Here is a 22,658-nt window from a genome sequence, read left to right on the forward strand (position 1 = left end):
CATGACACACAGCCCACAATTACCCACACACCCCACAGCTCACAACCCATGACACACACAGCTTACAACCACTCACACAGCCCACGACCACTCACACACCCCACAGCTCACAACCCATAACACATACAGCTCACAACCACACACCCCACAACTCACAACCCATGATGCCCTCCACACAGTTCACAACCCGCGACATGCCCTCCACACACAGCTCACAACCACCAACACACCTCACAGCTCACAACCCATAACCCATAACACACAGAGCTCAGAACCACCCATGGCTCACAACCCATGATGCCCTCCACACAGCTCACAGCCTACAACTCACCACATACACACCCCTCAATCCAGCTCACAACCAACCATGCACATACCCACCGCATAGCTCACAGCACACTATACACACAGCTCACACACACACCCTTTCCAGCCCAACACACGCACCTGGCCAATCTAGCCCATTGTCCTCCCTCCTGTCGTGCCATGGTTCTCAGATACCCTGGTGAGGGGCAGATTGGACTGGACTGACCAGGCTCGTGGCCTACCCAGGCCAGTATCCCATACCTCCTACCTTTCTGGGCCGGACCGCTGGTCCATCAAGTCCGGTGTCCAGCGTCTCTGGTACCCAACCTCAGTCGGAGCGTTGCTGTGGAATGAGGGGAACGTACAGCCCACACACCCTAATCAGAGCTGTCAAGCCAGGGCCTCCACCTCTCAGCCCGCTAGAGACATAACAGTTCACTCTCCTCCCAGCCCCTCCATGGCAGCTGAGATGAAGCAGCTCCTCTTCCTCTTCCTCGGGCTGATCGCCAGTTCCATCCAGATCGAGGACAACAAGATCCCGAGCCTGTGCTCTGGGCAGCCCGGAATCCCAGGCACACCCGGCATCCATGGAAGCCAGGGTCTTCCAGGCAGAGATGGACGCGACGGCCGGGACGGAGCAGCCGGGACGCAGGGAGAGAAGGGAGAGATCGGGCAACCTGGTAAGGAGACCTCCCTGCTGGAGAATGCACCAGCTCCCAGTGAAGGAGGATCCAATGGCAGACCCGCACGGGGCCAGTTGGGTTAACCAGCCAGCCAGATAGATCCAAAGGGGCTAAGCACCTGGGTCTCCATGTTCTTCCTTCAAGGGGAAATAAATTAGATAGCATGGAGTTGATGTGAGCTGGGGAGTAGGTCCTATCTGCTCTGTTTGGGATCCATGACATGCAGCCAGGGGCACAGATCCCATGGGGATGGGTGTATCATGAATTAGATCCAGAGATGAATGGGCTGGCTGGTTATTAGTGGCTCCGGTGCACAGGACATCTCTCCTGCCCCTGTGATGTTCTCTCTCCTCCCCCTCAGGAGTCCCAGGTCCCCGCGGGGACAGCGGCAGCCCCGGCATGAATGGTCTGAATGGGGAGAAGGGGGTGCAGGGGGAGTGCGCGGTGGCTCCCCGCTCAGCCTTCACCGCCAAGCGCTCGGAGTCGCGCAGCCCGCCCCTGGCGGACCAGCCCATCCGCTTTGACGTGGTGCTGATCAACGAACAGGGCCACTATGATGCGGACACAGGCAAGTTCACCTGCGAGATCCCCGGCGTCTACTACTTTGCCGTCCACGCCACCGTGTACCGTGCCAGCCTGCAGTTTGACATCATGAAGAACGGCCATTCGGTGGCCTCCTTCTTCCAGTTCTACGGCAACTGGCCCAAGCCCACCTCGCTGTCGGGCGGCGCCCTGGTGCGCCTGGAGCCTGAGGACGAAGTGTGGGTTCAAGTCGGGGTGGGCGACTACATCGGCTTCTACTCCAGCATCAAGACAGACAGCACCTTCACCGGCTTCCTGGTGTACACCTACTGGCAGAACTCCGCCGTCTTCGCCTGAGACCCGAGCTGCCGGGGGCAGGGGGAGCGACCGAGCAGTGCCGTCCCCTCGGTGCACAGCCCAAACCCCATCACGTCCCCTGGGGAGGGACCCCCAAGAGGCGTCTGGGTCCAGTGGCCTAAGCATGGTCCTGGGAGCCAGGACTCCTGGGTTCTTCGCCATTGACGCTTCCCACGACTGCGTAGAGTGGGGATAATGATGCTTCCCTACCCCAGAGTGGGACTCTGTGAGGATTCATTAGTTAGTACTGCATAAGAGCTAAGTATTCTTATTATCACTGGTGCATGAAGTTTGGGAGGTCTCAGCCCAGCCGGTCTCCTGGCTCCCTGAGGCACTCGCTGTCTGTGCGATGGAGACGCATATTCCCTGAGGTGTGAGCGCTGCATCCCAGCGGGACTGGGCAGCATCCGCGGCACAGACCCCCCGGTGTCTGTGAGGCTCACTCGCCCCCTATTTCAGCAGAGAAGCCAAGGGCTGGGTGGGCCGTGGGGACTGAATGCCCGGCATGTTGCCGGGGCTGTGCTGGGGAAGCCTGCCGCGGTGCCCTCCCTGCACTGAGCATAAACAGGGCTCTTTGGGGGCTTCCGATGCACAGCCCAGACCCTCAGCTGCTGTAAATCACATCGCTCCTCTATGGAGCTATACGCCAGCTGAGGATCTCGCCGGATCTTCTTCCCACTTATACCCACGGGGATACGGAGAAACCCCATTTAAGCCAATGTGGGGGCTCCAGGCGGACCCAGTTACAACAGGCTGGACCCTGCTCCCACTGTGTGCTGCCATTTGACAAGCAGACACCACATGTGGCCTGACTCCAGTACCTGCTAGACCTGCTCCGAACGCACCCTGCATAGGGCCGCGGCTGGGACGTGGAGCAGGGGCTTGGTTGACAGGCGGTAGTTTTGCCGGCTCAGCCACCCAACCTCATCTGTGCTAGGTGCAGGGACCACCCTGCTTTCATGCCACCCAGATGTCGCTCTCACAGTGTATATGACCTCCCTGTGAACCCTCAATAAATGGGCTCTTAACTGTTCGTCAGCCTATTAGCGTGTCTGCTCTGGAACACGTGTCGGGGCATGATCATATGTTTGGGTTCTTGTACATCCATCAAAGCGTGTTAGCATGTTGTATGCCTGTCGGGGCATGTTTGTGTGCATCATCTGTATGCTCACCAGGGCGTATCTGTATTATCAGCTCACAGATGCACATCTGAGTGTTGTGTTTTCTCTTGTATGCAGGACTAGGTGTGTTAGGATCTTCTCTTGCATGCATGTCAGTGCATGTTAGCCTGCGTTGGCTCCTGTACACACATCAGGGCATTAGCATGTGTCAGCTTTTTTGTGTCTTTCCTTGTATGTGTGTCAGGGCCTATTCATATGTCTTCTCTTCTAGGTATGTTAGGGTGTTAGCATGTCAGCTCTTTTCTGCATGTCAGGACGTGTTAGCATGTGTAGTCTCTTCTCTGTGTGTTAGGGCATGTTGGAGTGTGTCAGCTCCATGCAGCTACATAGCAGGGCCTGTTTGTGTGTCACGTGGTACCATAGGGTGGAAGGAGACACCTTTACACTTCATAGCACTGTTCCCTTTCCCCTGGTTCTATAGTCACGTGAGCAGCACCAGGTCCTTGCCTCCACTGGGTCAGCCCGGGAGCTCCGGTTACTGCTGCTTGGCAATTCTCCTTTCACACACACAGCAGTGAGCCAAGCTGTCCTCCCTCTCTCCAATAGCAGATACCTGGGACTCGCCCCCGGAGGACAGTTACAGAGTGCAGAAGACTACTCTCAGTCACCCCTGGTTTTGCAGCTGGAGTCACCCGTGGAATGTATTTCTAGCACCGCGAGCTGCTGTGGACCCCAGCTCCTTGAGGGGGGAAGAGTCACCTCCAAGACCCGCATGCTTGGCTTGGGGGAGGCGCAGTACCAAGGCACACACCCCTGCCCTACGCTCAGCGTGCACGCTGACAACATCCATCCCCTTTCTCCCCACGGGCTGGCACCCGTGTGCAGGGCCAAGGCAAGATCTTCTCTACACTAAGATGATAGCTGAGGGCTCCAGCCCCAGCCCTGGCTGGGATCTAGGGACAAAGCAGCCCTATGGCTCACAGCCCACGCTATCCCCCTGTCCTACATGCTGGGGGCTTGGGTACAGAAAAGAAACATGGACCCAGCCCAGAAGGCCAATGTATCTCTAACCAGCTACAGTCCCCATGCCCATCTGCTCATAGGGCCACCTCTATAGATGTAGAAGCCCTTCCCCCTGCCCCCCAAAGTAGGATGGTGCTGCCCATAGAAGGGGTCTCATTCTATAAACAGGCCTTTCTGCCATCTTGGATTGGATCCTTTCTCCACTGGGAAGCAGCCACGGGCAGGGGAGTTGCGCTAAGGCAGGAGAAGAGCCAGGAAGTGCCTGGAGGGAATGTGCATGCTCTGTTCCATCTGCCCGCTCTGGCCTGGGAAGGGGGAAGAAGTCAGCCTTTGGAGCTCTCCAGGAGGGTGGCATTCTGGGTGCCCGTGTTCCCCTCTGGTACAAGGATGGGGAGAGGGGAAAAGTGTCTCCCCCATGACCGGTCTCTGCTAGCAGGGACAGAGAGAGAGAGGCAGCCCATGGTCTGATCTCCTCGCCAGCAGCCTGAGCGCCAGCAGATGCCAGTCCTCTTCAGTGATGTTTTATAGATGGAAACTGAGGCACAGGGAGTGGAAGTGACTTGCCCAAGACTGCACAGTGAGTTAGTGCCAGAACTGGGCACAGAACCCAGGAGTTGACTCCCCCCCTCCCTGCTCTAACCACTAGACTGGCTGCCTCCTGGCCTTTGACAGAGGGATGCATGCAGCAAGCCCCATTTACAGACGCTTCTGTCAACGCTGCCTGCTCCTGCGGGCAAGGGCTGTCCCTGCTTGAACCCAAGCTGGCAAGGCCATGCCCTTGTGCTTTGCTGACTCCCCACCCCCCAATCCCAAACTGCAGTTTTGGGCAGATGCACAGAGCCCTCTCTCCCCTAGGGGGCACCAGCTCCCCACATTGGAAGGGTTCTCGTGCAAAGCATCAATTCAGCAGAGCTGGGCAGATTAACCCACCAGTAACTAGCTCCTGCTTCTGTTCAGTACCAGCCCCGCTGCCAGGGCACGGCACTCCCCACATTCTGCACAGCAACAGGGCGCATCAGCCAGCGCCTTGCGAGCCTCTCGGAGCAACCTGCAGGGTGTGGAAGTCGGGACTCCCAGTTCTAGTCCCAGTTCTGATATTGACTCGTTTTGGGCATGTCGTTTTGCAGCTCTGTGCCTCAGTTTCCCTTCTGCCCAATGGGGCTCACCCTCTTCAGAGGCCTGCCATGAGAATTAGTGGAGTTGGGAGGTGTGTTGAGATCCAGAGCTGGAACAGTGCCCTCGCTCTCTGAACTCCAGAGCTCCCCCGGAGAGTGACGCCTGGTTCCCCTCATTGCCTCCCTGGGGGCAGGAGTTGCTGAGACAGCACTTTCTCACTTCCCTTCCCTCTCTCCCCCTGCAGATTTCCAGTGTGAATGTTGTGACCTGGCTTAGGAAAAGGTCCCTATTTTTAGCAAGGGAAGGAAGAGCCCGCTGCGCTTCTGTCCAAGAGAGCCCTGGTGCTACTTTTCCAAACTCCACTGGATTGCGCCCAGCTGGGGACTGCTTCCCATTGTGAGAGCACAGAAGGGGGACAGCAAATGAGTCTGGGCCCTGTGAGCTCCCAGGGGGGAGCAGTATCACAGATCTCCCCAAGAGGACAGCTGTGATCATCCAGCCTGAGCTCATGTGTGTCACAGACCTGAGAATCAGGGCTGCCCAGACAGGGAGCAGAGGATGGGAAGAGGCAATGCATTTCATCCCCCTCTCGCCTGCCTGCTCTGCTCAGGTGGTGGGCTCATTAGATGATCTGCCAAGCTAAGCCGTGCCTGGGTGGGAGATCTAGAGAGCGCCAACGTATGGTTGTTATTAAAACACTGCAGGGGACAGCGCCCAGCAGTCTGTGTGCAGCGCCCAGGTGCCAGACTGAATGCTTCATGCCCCCCGGCGTGTAAAAGCAGAGCTTGACTCGGTCTTTTAAAAGACATTCCCAAGAAGCCAGTCGGGCTCAGGAACGAGCCAGGTTCCCAGAACAGGGAGGGGAGCAGTGTTGCGGGGCAGGAGAGAAATTGCTAATGTGGGGAGTTGACAGCATGATCTGGGAAGGGGGACGTAGCAAGGGAGTGTGGCCAAGTGGATAGAACGAGTGGGGGACCGGACTCCTTGGTTCTATCCCCAACCAGGGGAAGGAGTCAAAGGGTGTCAGTGATTAGAGGTGGGGCACTGGGAGGCAGGACTCCTGGGTTCTCTCCCAACTCTGGGAGTGGAAGGTGGTTGGAGCAGGAGAAAGCTAGAACTCAGACTCCTGGTCCCGGCTCTGCTGCCATTGTGTGGGGTTGAGGTACATTTTGGGGATGGTTGAGGGGAGTTAGAGAATAAGGATGAATTGGGGGGAATGCTAACAACATCTGATTGGTGCATCTCCCATGCTACGCCCTGCTGCGCTCAGTGATGGCCTCAGAGCTCCACAAGAGGGCACCCCTCTCCTCCCATGAGCGCATCCAGGAGCAGGAGGTTTCCAGGTGGTCTGGGGACTAGGAGCAGGGCCCCCTGGAGAGGCCCAGAAAGCTGGGGGGGTGAGCTGAGGAGCCAGTCTGCAGGGACGAGGGCTGAGGTGGGGGGCTCATAGCAGGAGATCTGGGAGTGGGAAGAAGGCAGCAGGGTGGCGGTACATGGCAGCCCAGGAGGGAAGGAGACAGAGAGAACATAGGATATCCCAGGGGTCCAGCTCAGAGGCCCTGCTCTCAAGCCAGGGAGCAGCCTCAAACTGACCTGTTCCTCACTGCCTCCCTGCTGAGGGTAGAAGCTAGGCATGGTGGGTGCTGGTCAGCTGTGACAGGAGGCAGCTGCTCCACACCCAGCACTGGACAGGCAGGTCCTGAGGCTGTGGGCAAAGACAGATGGCCCATGCCCTGCACCACCCCCACAGCCCTGAGCTGCAGGCTCTGAAAGCAGCCTGGGAGCATACCCTGGGTCTGGGAAGGAGCATGGGCTAGTGCTTAGAGCGGTGACTGTGAGCCAGGACTGCTGGGTTCTATCTCCACCCCTAAGACTCCTATATCCCCCCTCCTTTCCCTAACCTCTTAACCAGAAAAGCCATATTCTGCACCCTGCCTGGTCTGTTCTGCAGCCCCCCCTCCTGGGCCAGGGTCCCCTATGGGGCCAGCCTTACGGTGTACTCCCTGGCCTCTAGGGTGACCAGATGTCCTGATTTTATAGGGACAGTCGCGATCTTGGGGTCTTTTTCTTATATAGGCTCCTATTCCCCCCCACCCCGTCCCGATTTTTCACACTTGCTGTCTGGTCACCCTACTGGCCTCACCTCTTAGCCTCCCAGAGTCCCCGGCTGTGATGAGCCAAGAGGCAGAACACACCTCAAGGAAATATTAGCCCAAGGTAAATAAGCCACCCTCCTCTGGTTACCTGCCCAGATGGGAGCTAGGAAGCAGGACAAGGAGATGTGGGGCAAGGAGCCAGGGCTGCTGCCTGTGAGGAGAGGGGCTCAGATCATTATCCAGGGTATGGGCTCCTCCTACCTCCCCCTGATCCTCCCCAGGGCCCCAGGCCAGCACACACCACCCCAAAGGGTTGGCAGGAACCCTGCCAGCGAGTGCTGGGGAGCTCCTAGCGCTGCAGTCCCAGGGCCCCCCAGCAGGAGACGCTGGAGGGAATGGTATCTCTCCTTTCCCCATCCCAGCTATGAACGCCAGGGGTCTGTATCCCTCTGCTATGCTAGCTGGCAGATCACCTCTGTCTGCAATGGGGGCCATGCCTGGAGCCATCCCAGGGAGGAGAGCTTTCTCTGGGGACCTGTCAGATGCCCCGTAGTGGGGGCTGCCATGTGCTGAACAGCCCCTTCCCACCGCCCAGCTGAGTCCCAGAGGGGTTTGCGGATTAAGCTGAAGGTTGGACCCAGGCTGTGGGGCTTGGCTAGGGAGCCCAGTATCTCCTGCTAGGTGACCAGAGACCCCTTTGGAGCAGGCTTCTACCTCAACCCACAGCAAGAGAGAATAGGGCCGCCTGCACCTGACTGGGGGCTGTGTTAGGACTTGGGAGGTGCCCTGTCACAGGCTGCTCGACTCACCGCCAGAGCGCCTCCTTCTGGCCACATCTGCAGATGCACTCTGTGGGTCAAAACCCCTTCCTGCAGGGGCACTCCATCACTTCTCTGGGTCTGGCTCTCAGGACTCGACTGCTCCCGCTTCATGGCTTGCCCCTTCCCAGGTCACTGTAGTTTCCCCTGCCAGGAGGGGCATGTTCTCAAAGTGTCTCAGGACCCACCATCTTGGGCAGTTTTCTCTTTCACTGACCCTTAACAGCATCACCACCCAGTGGCAGGCCAGGGAACCCAGCCCAGCCCTCTACACTGAAACAGCCCAGAGACTCTACAACAAGCAGCCAGGGTCTGGACAGCTCTAAACCATAACTAGCCAGCCCTTCCCTCACCTTGAGAGACTACAGCCCCCTTGTGCAGGCAAGATCCTGGGCTTTATACAGGCCCCTCCTGTTCCTATCCAGCTGAGCTTCGTCCCTAATTAATCCCTGCTCTGCTCCTTGGTGCAGCCGGGGCTGGTAACTGGCCCACGTGGCCAGGCCTTGTGTGGAGTGGATACCCCATCACAGGCCCGTGGGCTGCATAGGATCTTACAGCAACGGGTGTCACTCAGGGTTCCATTTGGCTCGTGTCTGTCCTGAGACCTAGAAATTGCTGCTTGTTAGAGTCCCTGCAGCCGACACCTGTGGGTACGGGCTGGTGGGCTGCATGGCAGGTCTTGGGGGTCCCACATCGGACCCCTGGGCTGCCCCTGACCAAAGCCCCCAGAAAGGGAACGCAGGACCAGAGCAGCTCTGCTGCTGCGGAGGCCTCAACAATGGGGCCCTGGGAGCAGGACCAAGGGCTCACTGCATTAGTGAGAGCAAGTCTGGCTTCAGCGGCTGCTCCCCGCAAAAGGGCCTGGAGCCGCTCCGTCTGGCTGCTGGTGTGAAATGAGCCAGAGGCCAGGCCTGGCTGGGAGCCGTTCTCCTCCAAGTTCTCCCCTGTGGAATGAGCTGGCCAGGTCTCAGTCCAGTTCCTAGCAGCCGTAGAACCACAGGTGCTAACTGGGCCTGAGTCAGGAGGGGGCCAAGGACTGAGCAGGCCAGGGAGACGGACCTCCCCTCTCTCCCCAGGGGTGCGTCTCCTCCCGCGCTGGGCTGAGGCTGGCACGAACGAGCAGAGGGGTTCCTTCCAATCAAGGCCTGTGCGAGGGGCTGGGAAGCTATGGACTCCTGGCCCGGAAGCTCAGGAGCTAGGGATTGCAGCCGGTCTCCTAGGCCCAGCCCGAAGAGGGGCTCCAGAGACATGGCTGAAGGAATTCTAGCCCGATATTCCCCTCAGCGGGCACCCGTCCCGCTAGCGGGCGAGCCCACCCCAGCATGGAGCACCCCTTGGGTCCCCTGGGAGAGGCCTCGCCTGGGGCTGCCCTGGCTAATTAGTCACCATGCACGGCAGGCGCCTGCCAAAGTGGCGGCTATCTCCAGCTGCCTCCGGATGGGGGCCCAGGCTGAGATGCCCTGGGCCTGATCTTGAGTGAGAGCTGGGCCCTGCAGCTCCCGCTGACAGAAGGGAGCCCAGCAGCTCTAGGCTCTCTTGGTGGGCACCCACCATCAGTGACCATGCTTGAAAATCCAGGCTGGACCCCAGGGCTAGCTCTTCAGCCCCAATTGCCCTCGTGGGAGGGAGTCACGCACCAACTGGGGAGATCTCTAACCAGAGATCCAAGAGTCTATGGGCTATGAGATTTCACAGCTCCCTCCAGCCTTGGGCTCACCCGCTCTGAGTTTCATGTTCATTTAAGATGCTCCTGGTCCCCCAGAGCAAGCAGTAAGGTACCCTCCCTAACCCAGAGCTTTCAGTGCTCCCAAGGGCCATGGACTCCTCCCAATGGATGTGTCTGACATAAGTCGTTGCGGTGGAGGGCAGTCTAGTAGTTAGCACGGGTGGAGTGGACACTGGGAGGCCTGGCTCTGGCAGAGAGTGGGGTCTAGTGGTTAGAGCTGGAGATTAAGGTTCAGGACTCCTGGGATCTATTCCCAGTTCTTCCACTGACTTACCATGCGACCTTGGCCTTAACTGCTCTCTGCCTCAGTTTCCCCATGTGTAAAATGGGGATAATGCTCTGCAGGAGGAGAGAAGGGGCACTCTGGGACTCGACGGATTAATGCACAGTGCTTTGAGAGCCTAGGGTGGTGGGTGCTACAGAAGAGCGAGTATATACCAGATGTGACGGGCAACGGGTGCTGCCCACAGAGGTGCCCCAGCACGGGTGTCCACACCTCTCTCCCACCGGCCCTATGGCTGCAGCGCAACAGTTGGTGCTGAGATGGGGGATGGTTGCAGAGTGTTAGGAGGCTGCTGGGTGCTCACTGCAGAGCCCTGGGTCCCCTAGAAGCTAGGCTGGGGCTGATTAGCCAGAGCCCCGGGTATCCAAATGCCTTGGCAGCAGCACCTCCTTCCTGGAAGCAGCCTGAGGACAGCAGTGGACTTACGACTTCTGTCTGCCTGGGTCTGATCTGTTTCCGTAAGCGGAGCTGCCTGGGGGGCTAAATGGATCCACAGATCGATGGCAGGAGCTGCTTGCTCTTGGAGATGGACAAGCCTCTTTTGCAGCTGAGCTCAGCTGCTGTGTTGGGCTGGGGGGGGGGGCGGCAGAGGATGATGTAGGGGGGGGGAACCTCGCTTCCGGGCGGGGGGGGGGGATGAGGGTGGGCAAACAGGAAGGGTGGGGAAGCCCCTGGAGCGGTGGTACTTAACCTTTTCCATGCTGGGACCCCCCAAACTTCCTTCCCCTCTCACTGGAAATCCCCCTTCCCCTTAGCAATATGGGGAGGGGCGGGTGGCCGTGACCCCTTGACATCTGCCTGAGACCCCGAGGTTGGGACCCCTGTCCTAGAGGTTCAGCTGCTCAGAGCTCTCCTCAAAACAGGCAACTTGCAGCCGCCCTGGGTCCCATCGCTGTGGAAAAGCAGCAGCTCCCTTCACAGCCCCAAGCAGACATGGGCCTTAGCTGCAGGTGCTGGATCCGGATTCTGGACACCCCAAAGTTTGTATCTAAGGGTTTAGTTTTGCTATTTGCAGCAATGAGGCCATTTGCCAGACCCAGATGTAAGATCTGGATTCCCACGTCCCGAGCTGAAGGAGGCTGGACCTGGGCTCACTGGTCTGATCCATCAACAGCTGAAGGAGCCTTGTCCGGGATGCCAGACGGTGCCATCAAAGAGCTTCCATGCACACAACTACATTCCTGCTCCGCCTCATTCCCTGCCTCAAGCCCACCACTGCAAAGGTCCCCGGTGGTCCAGCTGCCATTTGTCATCTGCTGCCCATAGCATCGTTAGCCAGCCTCCCTGCTGGGCACGAGACAACCTGCCTTGTGGAGAAAGGCAGCAGGAGGGTGAGAGCAGGTGGATCTGTCTGTCCTCCCCACACTGCTGCTGTCTCTGGAGCATGGAAATCACCATCTCATTCAAGCTGGGGCCATGATTAGACCCCATGGCATCTTGCCCACACAAGGCAGCAGCTGCTAGAGAGAGGGGCTACTGTCCAGGGAATAGGAGCCAGATGAGCTGTGGCTCGTCCAGGCAGAGTTTGCCTGTAATTACTATCCCCTCCTTGGGACCCGTGACCATAGCCCCGGTGGCAGAGGCTGCATGACCAGCCCAGTCACTCCTTGGCCCTTCTGAGACCGCTGGTGCCAGCAGTTGGCGGTTCTGTGATGTGCAAGCCAGAAGCTGGATTGACACCAGACAAACTCAGTCCGTGCCTGGGGCCCTTCATTGGGGCCAGGGATGGGTCAGCGACCCAAGCCTGATCCCAAGGAGCACCCCAGTCCCCTGCTTAGTACCTCAACGCCGCCTCATCAGGTCTCAGCTGAGGCGTCCGGCTCCCCAGCCTCAAACTTCCACCTGTGTTCCAGTCAGGAGGGCATCTCCCCTCCCAACTCATCTCCCATCCTTCTGCTTCTTCTTCCCTCTGAGCCACGGAGCCAGCACTGGCTGCTCGGGACCCCACAGCCTGGCGGGGCTGAAGCTGCCAGGCCAGAGGACGAGAAGAGTCTCCAGGCCGCTCTGGATCCACCTCCAGGTGCAGGAGTGTGCCAGAGGCTGGGAAGCCCTTTGGGAGGAATTAATGGTATCTTGCCTGCAAATCTGCCCCCATTCGTCTTCAAGCTATGCATGTAGGGATCAACGCCCTGCTGAAATGCAACCGCCTCTGGGGAGTTGCACCGTGGCCAGTGCACATCAAAACAGTGCAGGGGGGTGGATTTTAGCCAAGGCCCCCAACCCCTACCATAAATGCCACGTGCTGGTGAACCCCTGCACAGAGCCTGGATTGTTAAGGGTTCCACCCAAACACTCCCCAAGGCTACCTGGAATTCGATTCCTCCCCCTCCACTGGACAAAGGACCCAGCTGTTGTTCCAGGGTGGGGGCGGTGAAGCCTGACGCTTAAACCACTAACCCATGCCCTGGCTGGAGTAGGATGGCAATCTGACCTGAGGGTGTAAACAGATCTCCCCCACGTGCCACCAGACCAAGGCCTTCTCCAGACAGGAGAGTCCAGGCTCTTGTACAGCTCCAGCAGGGAAACACGCAGTGCAGACAGACAAAGTCCGGATTTGCACCAGGGAGGCTCAGGCATGATTGGAACCGGGCTAAGCGGCACCACTGCAAATCGCAGTCTATAGCAGCTTTGCCTGCCCATGCCGGGGTTTGCAATGGTGGCTAGAACTGGGACAAATCCCCCAGGCTAGCCTAGGTCTCGCTGTCCCAAAGGGGCACAGGAGAGCTGCCTGGTATTTGCTCAAACCAGGACCGTTGTTTGCGCTGAGGGATCACAGTGCAGGGTCACTTTCCCACCCCTCGGCTGGTCTGCGTTCCAGCTCTCGGCCCATGAATATTTCACTAGCCCTGTGCTAACACGAAGCCGGCTGGAAGGTACATTTTTCACAGCAGCCTGAACAGCGAGTCCAGGAGCTGCCACTTAATGGGTGAGTTATTACAGGAAAACGTTGAGTGCAGGTATCAATAACCCCACGATCTGCCTGGACTCGCTGGGAGCAGGGCGGCGGGGAATGTACAGTTGCATTTTTCTGTTAATTGCCTGCTGTAACAGCCAGGGAGTAAGTCAAACCACAGGCCCGATGGGTCCCAGGGGAAGAGCCGGCCTTCCAAATCCAGCTCTCTGCTGCTTGTAATAACGAGTCTTAATGGGCTACAGGAATATTAGCCAAAAAATAACTTCCCTCTGCTAGGCCAGCAGCCGCTGCAGGGTGGGTGGGTAGAGAGATCCCCGCCAGGTTCCAGCAAGGTCCAACAAGCCTTAGGCTGGCTCGGGAGGTCGGTACTGATAGCATCTGCACAGAAAACCAGACCCTCACCAAGCTGCTGTAATCCCTGCTCTGCTGTGGATTAGCCTTGGGCAAGCCCTTTAGGCTCAGGGCTAAATGTGGGGGTCTCTATTTTGGGGTGCCTAATTTGCAGAAGTGCTGAGCACCTCCACACCTTGCAGTTCTACCTGAATTCATTAGGCACTCTCTGGAAATCAGGTGTGTTGGACTAATGGTGGGCACCCTGGAAAATGCGGGGCTTAACCTTGCAATGCCTCAGTTTCCCCAGCGAAGAAGAGGGTGGGGGATAAGTTAGCTAATATTCAGAGTTAGGAAGTGCTGCGTAAGTGCCGAGAGGTGGGGGTGGGAGTTAGCCCACACAAGGGCTGCAGACAGATGAGGCGGCAGTAGAGACATCCATCTCCCAAAGGAACACAGACCTTTGTAGTGGTTAGACCGGGCACTGAGAGCCAGGACTCCTTGGTTCTAGTCCTGGCTTTGGGCGGGGGTGTTTTCTATTGGTTAGAGTGGGGGAGGCTGAGCATTAGGGCTCCTGGCTTACGTTCCTTACTCTGGGATTGGGGTTGTCAAGCGTTTAGATCAGGGAACTGGAAGCCAGAACTCCTTCCCATTTCGTGGCTCCAAACTATATGCAAGAATAGTTCACCCACTAGTGAAATGCAGCCACCTCTGGGTTGAAAAGCAGTGGGTGCTTACCCGTGCATATCCGTCAACAACTCAGGACAGGACATGAAGGATAACACATCCAACAGCCACTGCACTTTCATAGACCTCAAAGCATAATTGATAGGAAGCCGGATAGTTGTGGCTTCCATATTGTCACAAGGAAATGTTACCTAGACACATAATAAGTGAAACATCCTCCTTTCTGGGTCTTCTCTCTCTCCACTTATAGTGCCTTCTAGACATACCCTGGAGTGTCACATTTTGCAGACATGAATAAATTAGCCTCCCATCCACCCTTGGAGAGTAGGTCTGGATCATCATCCCCATTTCACAGCTGGAGAAGCTGAGTCACTGAGAAGGGAAGCACCTTGCCCAAGGCCGCCCAGAGTATCAGATAAGGTGAGGTCTGTGCTGAGCCACATGTCTCCGCATGCTCAGAAATTTCTGCAAAGCCTTCTGTGGGGCTTGAACTTTTCCATGCTGTGCTGAGCTTAAAGGGAGATTTCTCTTTGGAAAGCTAGAGCAAAATCTAGCCACTATTTTATTATATTAATTATTATTATAAGAGGGTGAGGGGAAAGCTTTTTCCTTCTGGGAAAACAATTAATTAATTTCCGATTTTTTTTTTTTTGTTCCCTTCCGTACAGCATAACTCAAAACCCAGCTGACTTGTAAATGCTGAAGCTTTCCTGTTGGCTGGGTTCTCCCCGCTGCCCAAGGCCTGATCTCTGTTTGCAAGAACATATATAGAAATAACAGAGACCAGTGAGTGAGGGAACATAGCTCTGAAAGAGGCTGGAGGGCAGGGACATTGACCGAGAACTTGGCCGGTTTTTATTGCCTGCTCCTTTTGTTTCACACAACCGGGAAGCGGGGGGAAGGACAGCGCAGGGGGGCACTAACGTAAACGACAGCAGTGGCTGCATTTGTGCATGCTAGTGGCCAAAGCTTCCCCAGTTGAAGGTTAACTGTGTGTTACACCCAAGCACACCCTTGACACACCATCCCCAGATCCGCCTAGGGCCTGAACACACCCCTGGAGTGTCCCCTCCTCACCCTCTCTGGTTGTGTGCACGACCAGAACACGCTTCTCCCAGCCACCTCTCTGCCTACCCCCACCTGTTCTTCACCTTTGTCGTTTCTGCTCAGAACTCTCCTGCTAAAGCTGCAGGTTCCCTGCTGATTAAAGCCTGGGATTTCTGGCTGCAGGGCTTTCCCCCTTTTCCAGTGGGCCAGAGATGAGCGGAAATGAAGTTCAACACCAGTATCCCCGTGGGGAGGCGGCCCTCCCCCAATTGGAGCACTCTCAAGAACGGGGCCGTGGGCAGTTTGGTTTTTGCAAAGGAGACTTTAATGTGCAGAGTCAGGTTCGTAGTGCAAAGAGTTAATCTTAAAACACACGGCTTTTCTGGACAGCAAATAACAGCCCCTAAAAAGGCAAAGAGACTGACTTTTAAAACATCAAAAAAGATTGGGTAGGAAGGGAAGCAGCAGTGAGCTCGGGGAAGAGAAGTCCCCCAGAAAGCCTGATACAAAACTCTCGCCCTCAGGGGACCGCATTAGAAAAGCAATCGCTCAAAATAAACCCCCAAAGCAGAGCAGCCAAAAAGCAGCAGTGAGGGAGCCAGCTTTTTACAAAGGCACAAATCGGGAGGGTCTGGCTAACTTTACAAAGGGGGCCGGGTTCACTGCGCAGGCCTCTGGCTGCCTCCGGCGTCCAAGGCGGCTGGTTAGGAAGAAGTGGAATAGCCTCGTCTGTGCTGGGGCAGGTGGAAAGCGTTACGCACAGTTACGGACGCTGCACCTCCCCAAGAGCCTAAGAAGCCTCCTCGGCCAGATCCTCCTCAGGCTTGAAATGGGCGTAGCTCTCTGCCCATTTACCCCAGCTGACCCGTGCTATTGTATTAGATTGTGCCCGTGCAATTTGTGGCATGAATAAAATTTACTTGGGCTTTTAGCGATGCAGTTACTTCCCCCTTCTTTTTATTTGGCATGGTCTTTCCCGCCCCCAGCCAGTCAGCACTAAGGCACTGGAGCACTTTCTGAAGGGACAGAACAAATGGACCACTGGGAGAGAGCTTTGGCCCACCCCACAGCCACCATTCTGCTGCGCTTCGAGACACTCTTGTGGTGATTGCGGGGGTTTATACAAACTCTACAAATCAATCAGAGCGTTTCCAGGGGAATTCACAGAAAATAAACAATTCTCCGTTCGGATTTCAACATCCCCCAGCAGTGTTTGCAAATGCAGGCGAGGTGGAAAATGAAAGGGACTGGCCAGACGGAGAGGAAAGCAACATTTGAAACAGACTGCAGCTGGGGGAAGAGGGAAACCTTTTTTTTTTAAATAGCAAAGTAAAAGATTGTAAACACAAGGACTGCAAGCCTGGCTGTGGGTCAGAAAAGGCAGGGCCCACATTGTACCGCTGGCTGCGTGGGTTACAAGCGAGGGCAGAACTTGATTCGGTGACATCTTGCTTTTGCCACCCTAGATTTCAAGTGTAAGGTGCTCAGAAGGGGCGGAGAAGGATATATTTTCATCCCCTTGCCAGCAGCATCACACAGCAGCCATTCAAATGCTTGTCTATGATTCTTTTTTTAATCGATCAGAAAGTGAAAGCTGTGTCATTTTATGTCTCAGTGGCCCACTAGCAGCACTGCTCCCTTGCAGCTTTCGAGGTTAGAAGCTTAACCTCACAAGTTCTGCATCTCACCCTTCACGCTTGTCTGCCAGGTGACGCTCCAGCCCGAAACATGGCAACTCTCCGCCAATGCCTGGATCAGCCTCCCCAAGACCATCAAGCACACAAATATGGGTGGTTTCCTGCAGGCTGTTGTGTGGCGTGCTGTGCCCTATCCTTGGTAGAACTGTTTGGTTCTGGCCTCCATGCAGGGACCGCCCCATATACTAATGCCTTAGAGAGACCAGGGGTAAATCCTGCACCTAAAGAAGTCAATTTTCCCATTGCCATCAGTACAGCCAGCATTTCACCCTGAGGCTGTAATACCATCCCACGAAGTGCTTATAACTATTCAGTTACATTCACACCGACTAGCCTGCATCTCGTTATGACATAGTAGAATTCTGCAGTGTAAACAAACTCATTCGATCCTCCCCAAGTGCTCTCTGGCCTTAATACAGGGCTTCATTTGGGGTTAGACCAACTATCAATTATTTATTAGCTTGAGAGAGAACAAAAACATCCCTCAGCCTCTTGTCTTGTGGTCCAGAGGCTCTTTCCAATTTAAGCACTGACGATTAAATTGATTCTGGCACTCTTATAACCCATCTCAAGCATCCGGGAACACGAGAGGGTTTTAGTTTAAATATCTAACTGTCAGCTCACTGATCTCTTGGAATTACGGTTACTGGCAAAATGTTGACAGGCCCTCCAGACCTCCCAGTCCAGACACTATTGCTAAGTTTCACTGCAGGGGGATGATGCAAAAGCAAAGGAGATCTCAGGATACATTTCACATTTCAGGCCGTCGGTAAAACACAACACTATATCATCCCACTCTAAATTACAACCCCTCTATGTGCAATCACAGCTTCATCACACATGGAAAAGCACTTGCTCCCCAGAGCCTGCACGTCTCAGAGGTCCAGCATTGGGATTTGGAGTTTCCCCCCTCGGAGACCTCTCCTTCAATCCCAACCCAGACTGGGAGACAGTGAAAGCTGTTACAACAGGATGGCTCTAGAGCAGTCTCAGTAAAGGCCATGGGTTGAGTAGGCCACAGAGAATCAAGTCCCTTCTAAAGGGTACCCTCTGAGTGTGCAGGGAGGTACAGCGAGGTGTGGATGCTCGCTGCCCACGCTGGACCTGTTCTGTGGCTAAATGGAGGCCTTCCGTCTCCACGGCCGTTAAGACAGCACTACATTCATGAGAAGAATCAATCTTCAAAAGGAAAAAAGAATCAGCTTGCCTCTCCCCCACTCAAACCCCTCCCCCCCAAAAAAGCCGTGCAAGGAGTCTGGAATGCGCTATCTTGCATAGGTGATCTGTGCTAATTACGTGCTTGTGTATCCAAGGAGGTGCTGACTTAACTCTACCGTAAGTTAAACTGGGAAGAGTTTGTGTTCTCCCCAGTAGCAACATTTGGCTTCTAACCGGCGGCTCTCTCGAGGAGGTGGGGCCCTGAGAGAAGTGAGAAAAAATGAGCTGGAAAAATCCCACAGCCTAGTAATTTCCCCCCTGCATTACCGGTTTTTGAAGGGGAAAAAGAAAAAATAAAGACTCCAGATGGCACTAGGATCCAAAACACTGTGACGGTTTCTGAAGGAACAATTAAAGATTGCACAGGGTGTGCTTCTGCAACCAAAAGCCAAATCGGCCTCTTGCTGTGGAGATCACTAGCCAGTCTTTTGGATCAGGCTTGCCCACTCATTAGGGGCTGCAGTCGAGATCCTCAAAAGTATTTAAGTGACCAACCCCCACTGAAATTGATAGGTGTTTGAGACCTAAATATCTTCCAGAATCTGGGCCTGTGAAATTGACAAGACAGCACTGTGGTTTGCTGTGAAAATGACAGAGAACTTGTCAATTTCACTCTGCTGCTGCAGGCTCTCAGCCACTCAACTCCTTTCCTGCCTCCCTACAAGAAAGCAGGAGAGTAAGTGGGCACAAGAAGAGCTCCCTCTCCCTCTCAACAGCTGAGAGAAGAGGAGAAATGCCAAGATTTTCAGGCAGTTGCTAGCCAAGCCTGCCACAAGTGCCCTCCCTTGCTCCTAATAGCAGGGTTGGAATCCCAGAGTTTGCCCTTTCCTAACAGCTGAGTTTCTTACCAGGGCACAGCCTCCATCTTTCATAGCAGACTTTGGCTAGGAAGTGTCTGGATCCTGTTTCAAGCCCTGCTTTGGATAATCTGTATGATGAGCCAACAGAGGAAGATTCTGCATTCCGGGCAAAAGTCCATGAAATATGGAAGTTTCAACTGCCAAAACCTTCCAGTCCATGATTGAGATCGGCTACTGTGCTTTCCAGCGGCAGCGACAAGCGAGTTACACCATAATATTAGTGAAACGAAGCTTCTAACGGTCTCATGGTCAGTTCTTTGGAAAACGCCTGGTGGCATAGGAAGTGTTGAGCTGCTGCTGGGTACCTGGCACAGAAAGTAACACCACCGTGAAGCTGGGGTCCCAGGATTCTCCTGTGCTGGCTGGCACTACGGGTAGGCCCGGTGGAATGTAGATTAAGCAACACCCCGAGCTCACAGGTACACGTCCAGAGTCTGCAGTATCATCTGCCGGCAGAGCGGGCAGTTGCGCTGGTAGATGGTCTGCTGTAGCAGGATTTCGGTGCATTGTTGGCAGAGGCACAAGTGCCTGCAGGGCAGAAGCAAGACTGTCTTGGTTTGGTCTTGGCAGATGACACATTTTTTACGTTCTTCTTGTTCTTTCAGGAGCATCCACGGGTCGTTCTCCGGAGCGACATCCTCGCTGTCCTCCTCCGAAGCATTCAGCTGCTCTTTCCTCAGAGCTTTGGCTCGTGACGTGCTTGGTCCTTCGCCTGGAGGCTGGAGACGCTGCCCTGCTGTGGCGTTTCGACCAGAGGCTGGTTGCGCATTTGATCCTTGCTCAACGTTCGTGTCATGTTGGTCCCCATGTCTTCTGGCTGCCGGCTGCTGCACCTGACGGGCGCCACCGGCACCCTGCTGATTGGCTCCAGGCAGCCCTGGTCTTCCCTGTTGAGCTCCTCCAGGAGCAGCTGGCCTATGAAAGACTGTAGCTGCCCCTTGCCTGCCTTGGTTGGCCTCTGCACCTTGTGGCGCTTGATTGACCTGTTGGTTTGTTGCTCTGCCTCCTCCATTCCAGTTGGCCATTTGGAGACTCCAGCCTGCTACCCTGCGCCAAGCGTGGGAGCTCACGACCATCCCCAGCGACAAGAGCACAATCTGATAGAGGCGCCAGATGTCCCTCCGCAGGCGGTGGTAGGAAGGCAAAGTATTCAGGTATCCCAATACATGGTTTGCCAGGGTCCTTGTCAGCTCAGGGTTGAGGACTAAGGTGCTGACGGTGACAATTAGGGCCAGCAAGACTAGGCCATAAAGATTCAGGAAGAAGACGTTAACCAGGAGCTTGCTCATGGACTCTAAGAGTTCGAATGCCAGCTGGCAGGGTGACCACACGAGAATGGACATGGCAATGGCACTGCTAGACATGTGAGCAAGGAAGGCAGCGAGGAGGTCTGTGACTCTTAAGAAAGGGCTGATGATGGAGTCCCACAGGGCCAGCACCAGATTCTGGGTGCCGATCAGGCAGATGTTGATGATGCTGTTAACGAAGTAGGCGAGGAGGCTCATGACAATGGTAAACACTTCGCATACCTGCCTCAGGAGCGACTGGCCAGAGCCAACCACATTCCAGAGCCCTCGGTGCACAAGTTCCTTGCTTCTCAGGACCAGGTGCGAGAACAGGTTCCCAACCACTTTCAGACTCTCCAGGCTGGAGCAGAAGCCTCGGAACAGGCCGGTGACAGTTTGGACAGAGCCCAGGGCCAGGCAGCAAAGCGCCTCCACTAGGTACACCAAGGAGAACAAAGTCCCATTCCAGCAGTGGATCACACTAGTCACCAATGCATTGGGCAGGTTGTAAATGAACGTGATGAGCCAGACCAGCACTGAGACCAAGGTGGAGACCAGGAAGAAGTTCACGTTGAGCAGGAGACCCAGGAAATCCAGGGCCATCCCTATGCCGTTGATGACCAGGAACACTAGATCCATGGCTCGCGCCCTGACGAGGGTGGTCCCGGCGTGAACTAGAGCAGATGGGTTGGAGAAGAAGAGAAGGGTCAGGCTTTGATTGGAAAGGTGGGGAGATGGGGATGGTTCCCAGGGGATGAGGAGGATCCTGCCATGCAGCTGGGGGAGAAGAGGATCCTCTGGTGGCTAAATGTGCCTGGGGAGGCGAGGTGGGGTGGGGGTCACTTTAGTGTTTCAAGGTCTGGGGGGTGGGAGGGTAATTCCCTTGCTACCAGACTGGGGGGTCTCTCAGACAGGGGTCCCAGCAGGGGTACGGGTGTAAAACCCCTCAGGCTTGGGGGTCCTCTGGCTGGGGGAGGGGGGGCTGGCTTCCAAGTATGGGGGTTCGTCTCTGGATCACAGGGGTCTCAGTTTCTCAGAGGGAGGGGCTCTGTCTCTAATCTGGGGGTCCCCTGGGGTGGGAGCGGGGGAACCGCGGGGTTTGGGGGGGTCCTGCCTCCCCGCACCCCCTTCCTGTCAGCGGCGACTCCTTTAGGCGCCGCCCCCCCGGCGATTCCATCCCTCCGCGGCGGGGGGAGCAGCTCCTCACCCCGCGCTCCCACGGGGGGATCCCGGCTCGCTTCCCCCCTCCCCCCCCCGCGGGGGGTTAGTCTTATCCACGTCCCAAGGCTGCCTCTGCTCGGATGGGCGCCACCATCTTGAGTGGGCGGGGCTGGACGCCGGCCAATGGGAGGCGAGATCCGCCCTCCTCGCGCTCTGATTGGGCTGTTTGAAGGACTCCGGGTGGGGGTTGTTTACGTTCCGACGGAAAGGGCGTGGCCTATGGGTCCCGAGGCTCGTTTTGATTGGCTAATTCTGGCTCCGGATGGGTGGGTGGGGCTAAGACCACGCTCTGGGCTGAGGATTTAAAGGGGCAGTGTCCTACCCTGGGCAGAGCTGGGCTCGGCCCTAGTGACTTCTGGTAGCGCTGCCACCCCCAGGCAGAGTCTGGGCTCATGGCCTCTGGCTGGTGTCGGGCACCCACTGCGGTACTGGGTCAGCCAGGGGTGCAGATAGCCCAGGGTCCGGTCTGCAGACAGTGGCTGGGGCCAGATGCAATGACCAGAACGGGGCAATTATCCAGTGATCCATCCCCTGTCGTCCACTCCAGCTTCTGGCCGCCAGAGGCTGAGGGACACCCAGAGCACGGGGTTGCACCCCTGACCATCTTGGCTACTAGCCACTGATGAACCTATCTTCCATGAACGTCTCTATTTCTTTTTTGAACCCAGTTGTACTTATTTCCATCACACATCCCCGGCAATGAGTTCGACAGGCTGACTGTGCACTGTGTGAAGGACTGCCTTCTGTTTGTTTTAACCCTGCTGCCTATTAATGTCATAGGGTGATGCCTGATTTTTGTGTTATGTGAAGGGGTAAATTACACGTCCTTATTCACTTTCTCTACACCATTCATGATTTCATAGACCTCTATCATAGTCCCCCCTACCCCAGTTGTCTCTTCCAAACTGGACTGTCCCTGTCTTTTTTAATCTCATTCAAGGTGAAGTGGCCCATTAAAACCCCTGCAGTCATAGCACAAAAAGAGGGGGTTAGTGGGTTACAGATGGTTGTAATAAGCCATAAATCCAGAGTCTATGTTCAGTCCATGATTTTTGTTGTCTAGCTGAGAAATGAATTTAAGTTCCCAAACTCATCTTTTAAAAGTATTGTGCAGGTTTCCTTTCGGGAAAAGGAATGGTCCTTGAATGATCCCTTACAATATGTGCTAACTACTTATGCTAAACAATCTGTTCCGCCTTGCATTTTGCTGTGACACTTAGCAGTTCCTTTCCCAGACCTGAAGAAGAAATCTATGTAAGCTTGAAAGCTTGTCTCTCTCACCAGCAGAAATTGGTCCAATTAAAGATATTATCTCACCCGCCTTGTCTCTCTAATATCCTGGGATCT

The 22,658-nt window shown here is 55.7% G+C and overlaps 2 protein-coding genes across 2 annotated transcripts in view; one reads left to right on the forward strand and one right to left on the reverse strand.

Annotated features, from left to right (window-relative positions):
- C1QTNF5 (C1q and TNF related 5) overlaps nt 1–2,901 on the forward strand; it is a 4,884-nt gene extending 1,983 nt beyond the window's left edge. Inside the window, exons 2-3 of the mRNA XM_034754408.1 lie at nt 757–986; nt 1,351–2,901. Of these exons, the coding sequence (XP_034610299.1) occupies nt 764–986; nt 1,351–1,868 (741 nt within the window). The 5' untranslated portion in view covers nt 757–763 and the 3' untranslated portion in view covers nt 1,869–2,901. The remainder of the gene's footprint in view (nt 1–756; nt 987–1,350) is intronic.
- A 12,430-nt stretch (nt 2,902–15,331) lies between these two features.
- On the reverse strand, nt 15,332–21,447 carry RNF26 (ring finger protein 26). The gene is made up of 2 exons (XM_034754624.1): nt 21,298–21,447; nt 15,332–20,764 (listed from the first exon to the last, which is right to left on the reverse strand). Exon 2 carries the CDS (start codon nt 20,727–20,729, stop codon nt 19,218–19,220), a length of 1,512 nt encoding a protein of 503 aa, XP_034610515.1. The 5' UTR covers nt 20,730–20,764; nt 21,298–21,447; the 3' UTR covers nt 15,332–19,217.
- Nucleotides 21,448–22,658: the final 1,211 nt, after the last annotated feature.

Source organism: Trachemys scripta, chromosome 21, assembly GCF_013100865.1.
Source record: "Trachemys scripta elegans isolate TJP31775 chromosome 21, CAS_Tse_1.0, whole genome shotgun sequence".
NCBI classification, from domain to species: domain Eukaryota; kingdom Metazoa; phylum Chordata; order Testudines; family Emydidae; genus Trachemys; species Trachemys scripta.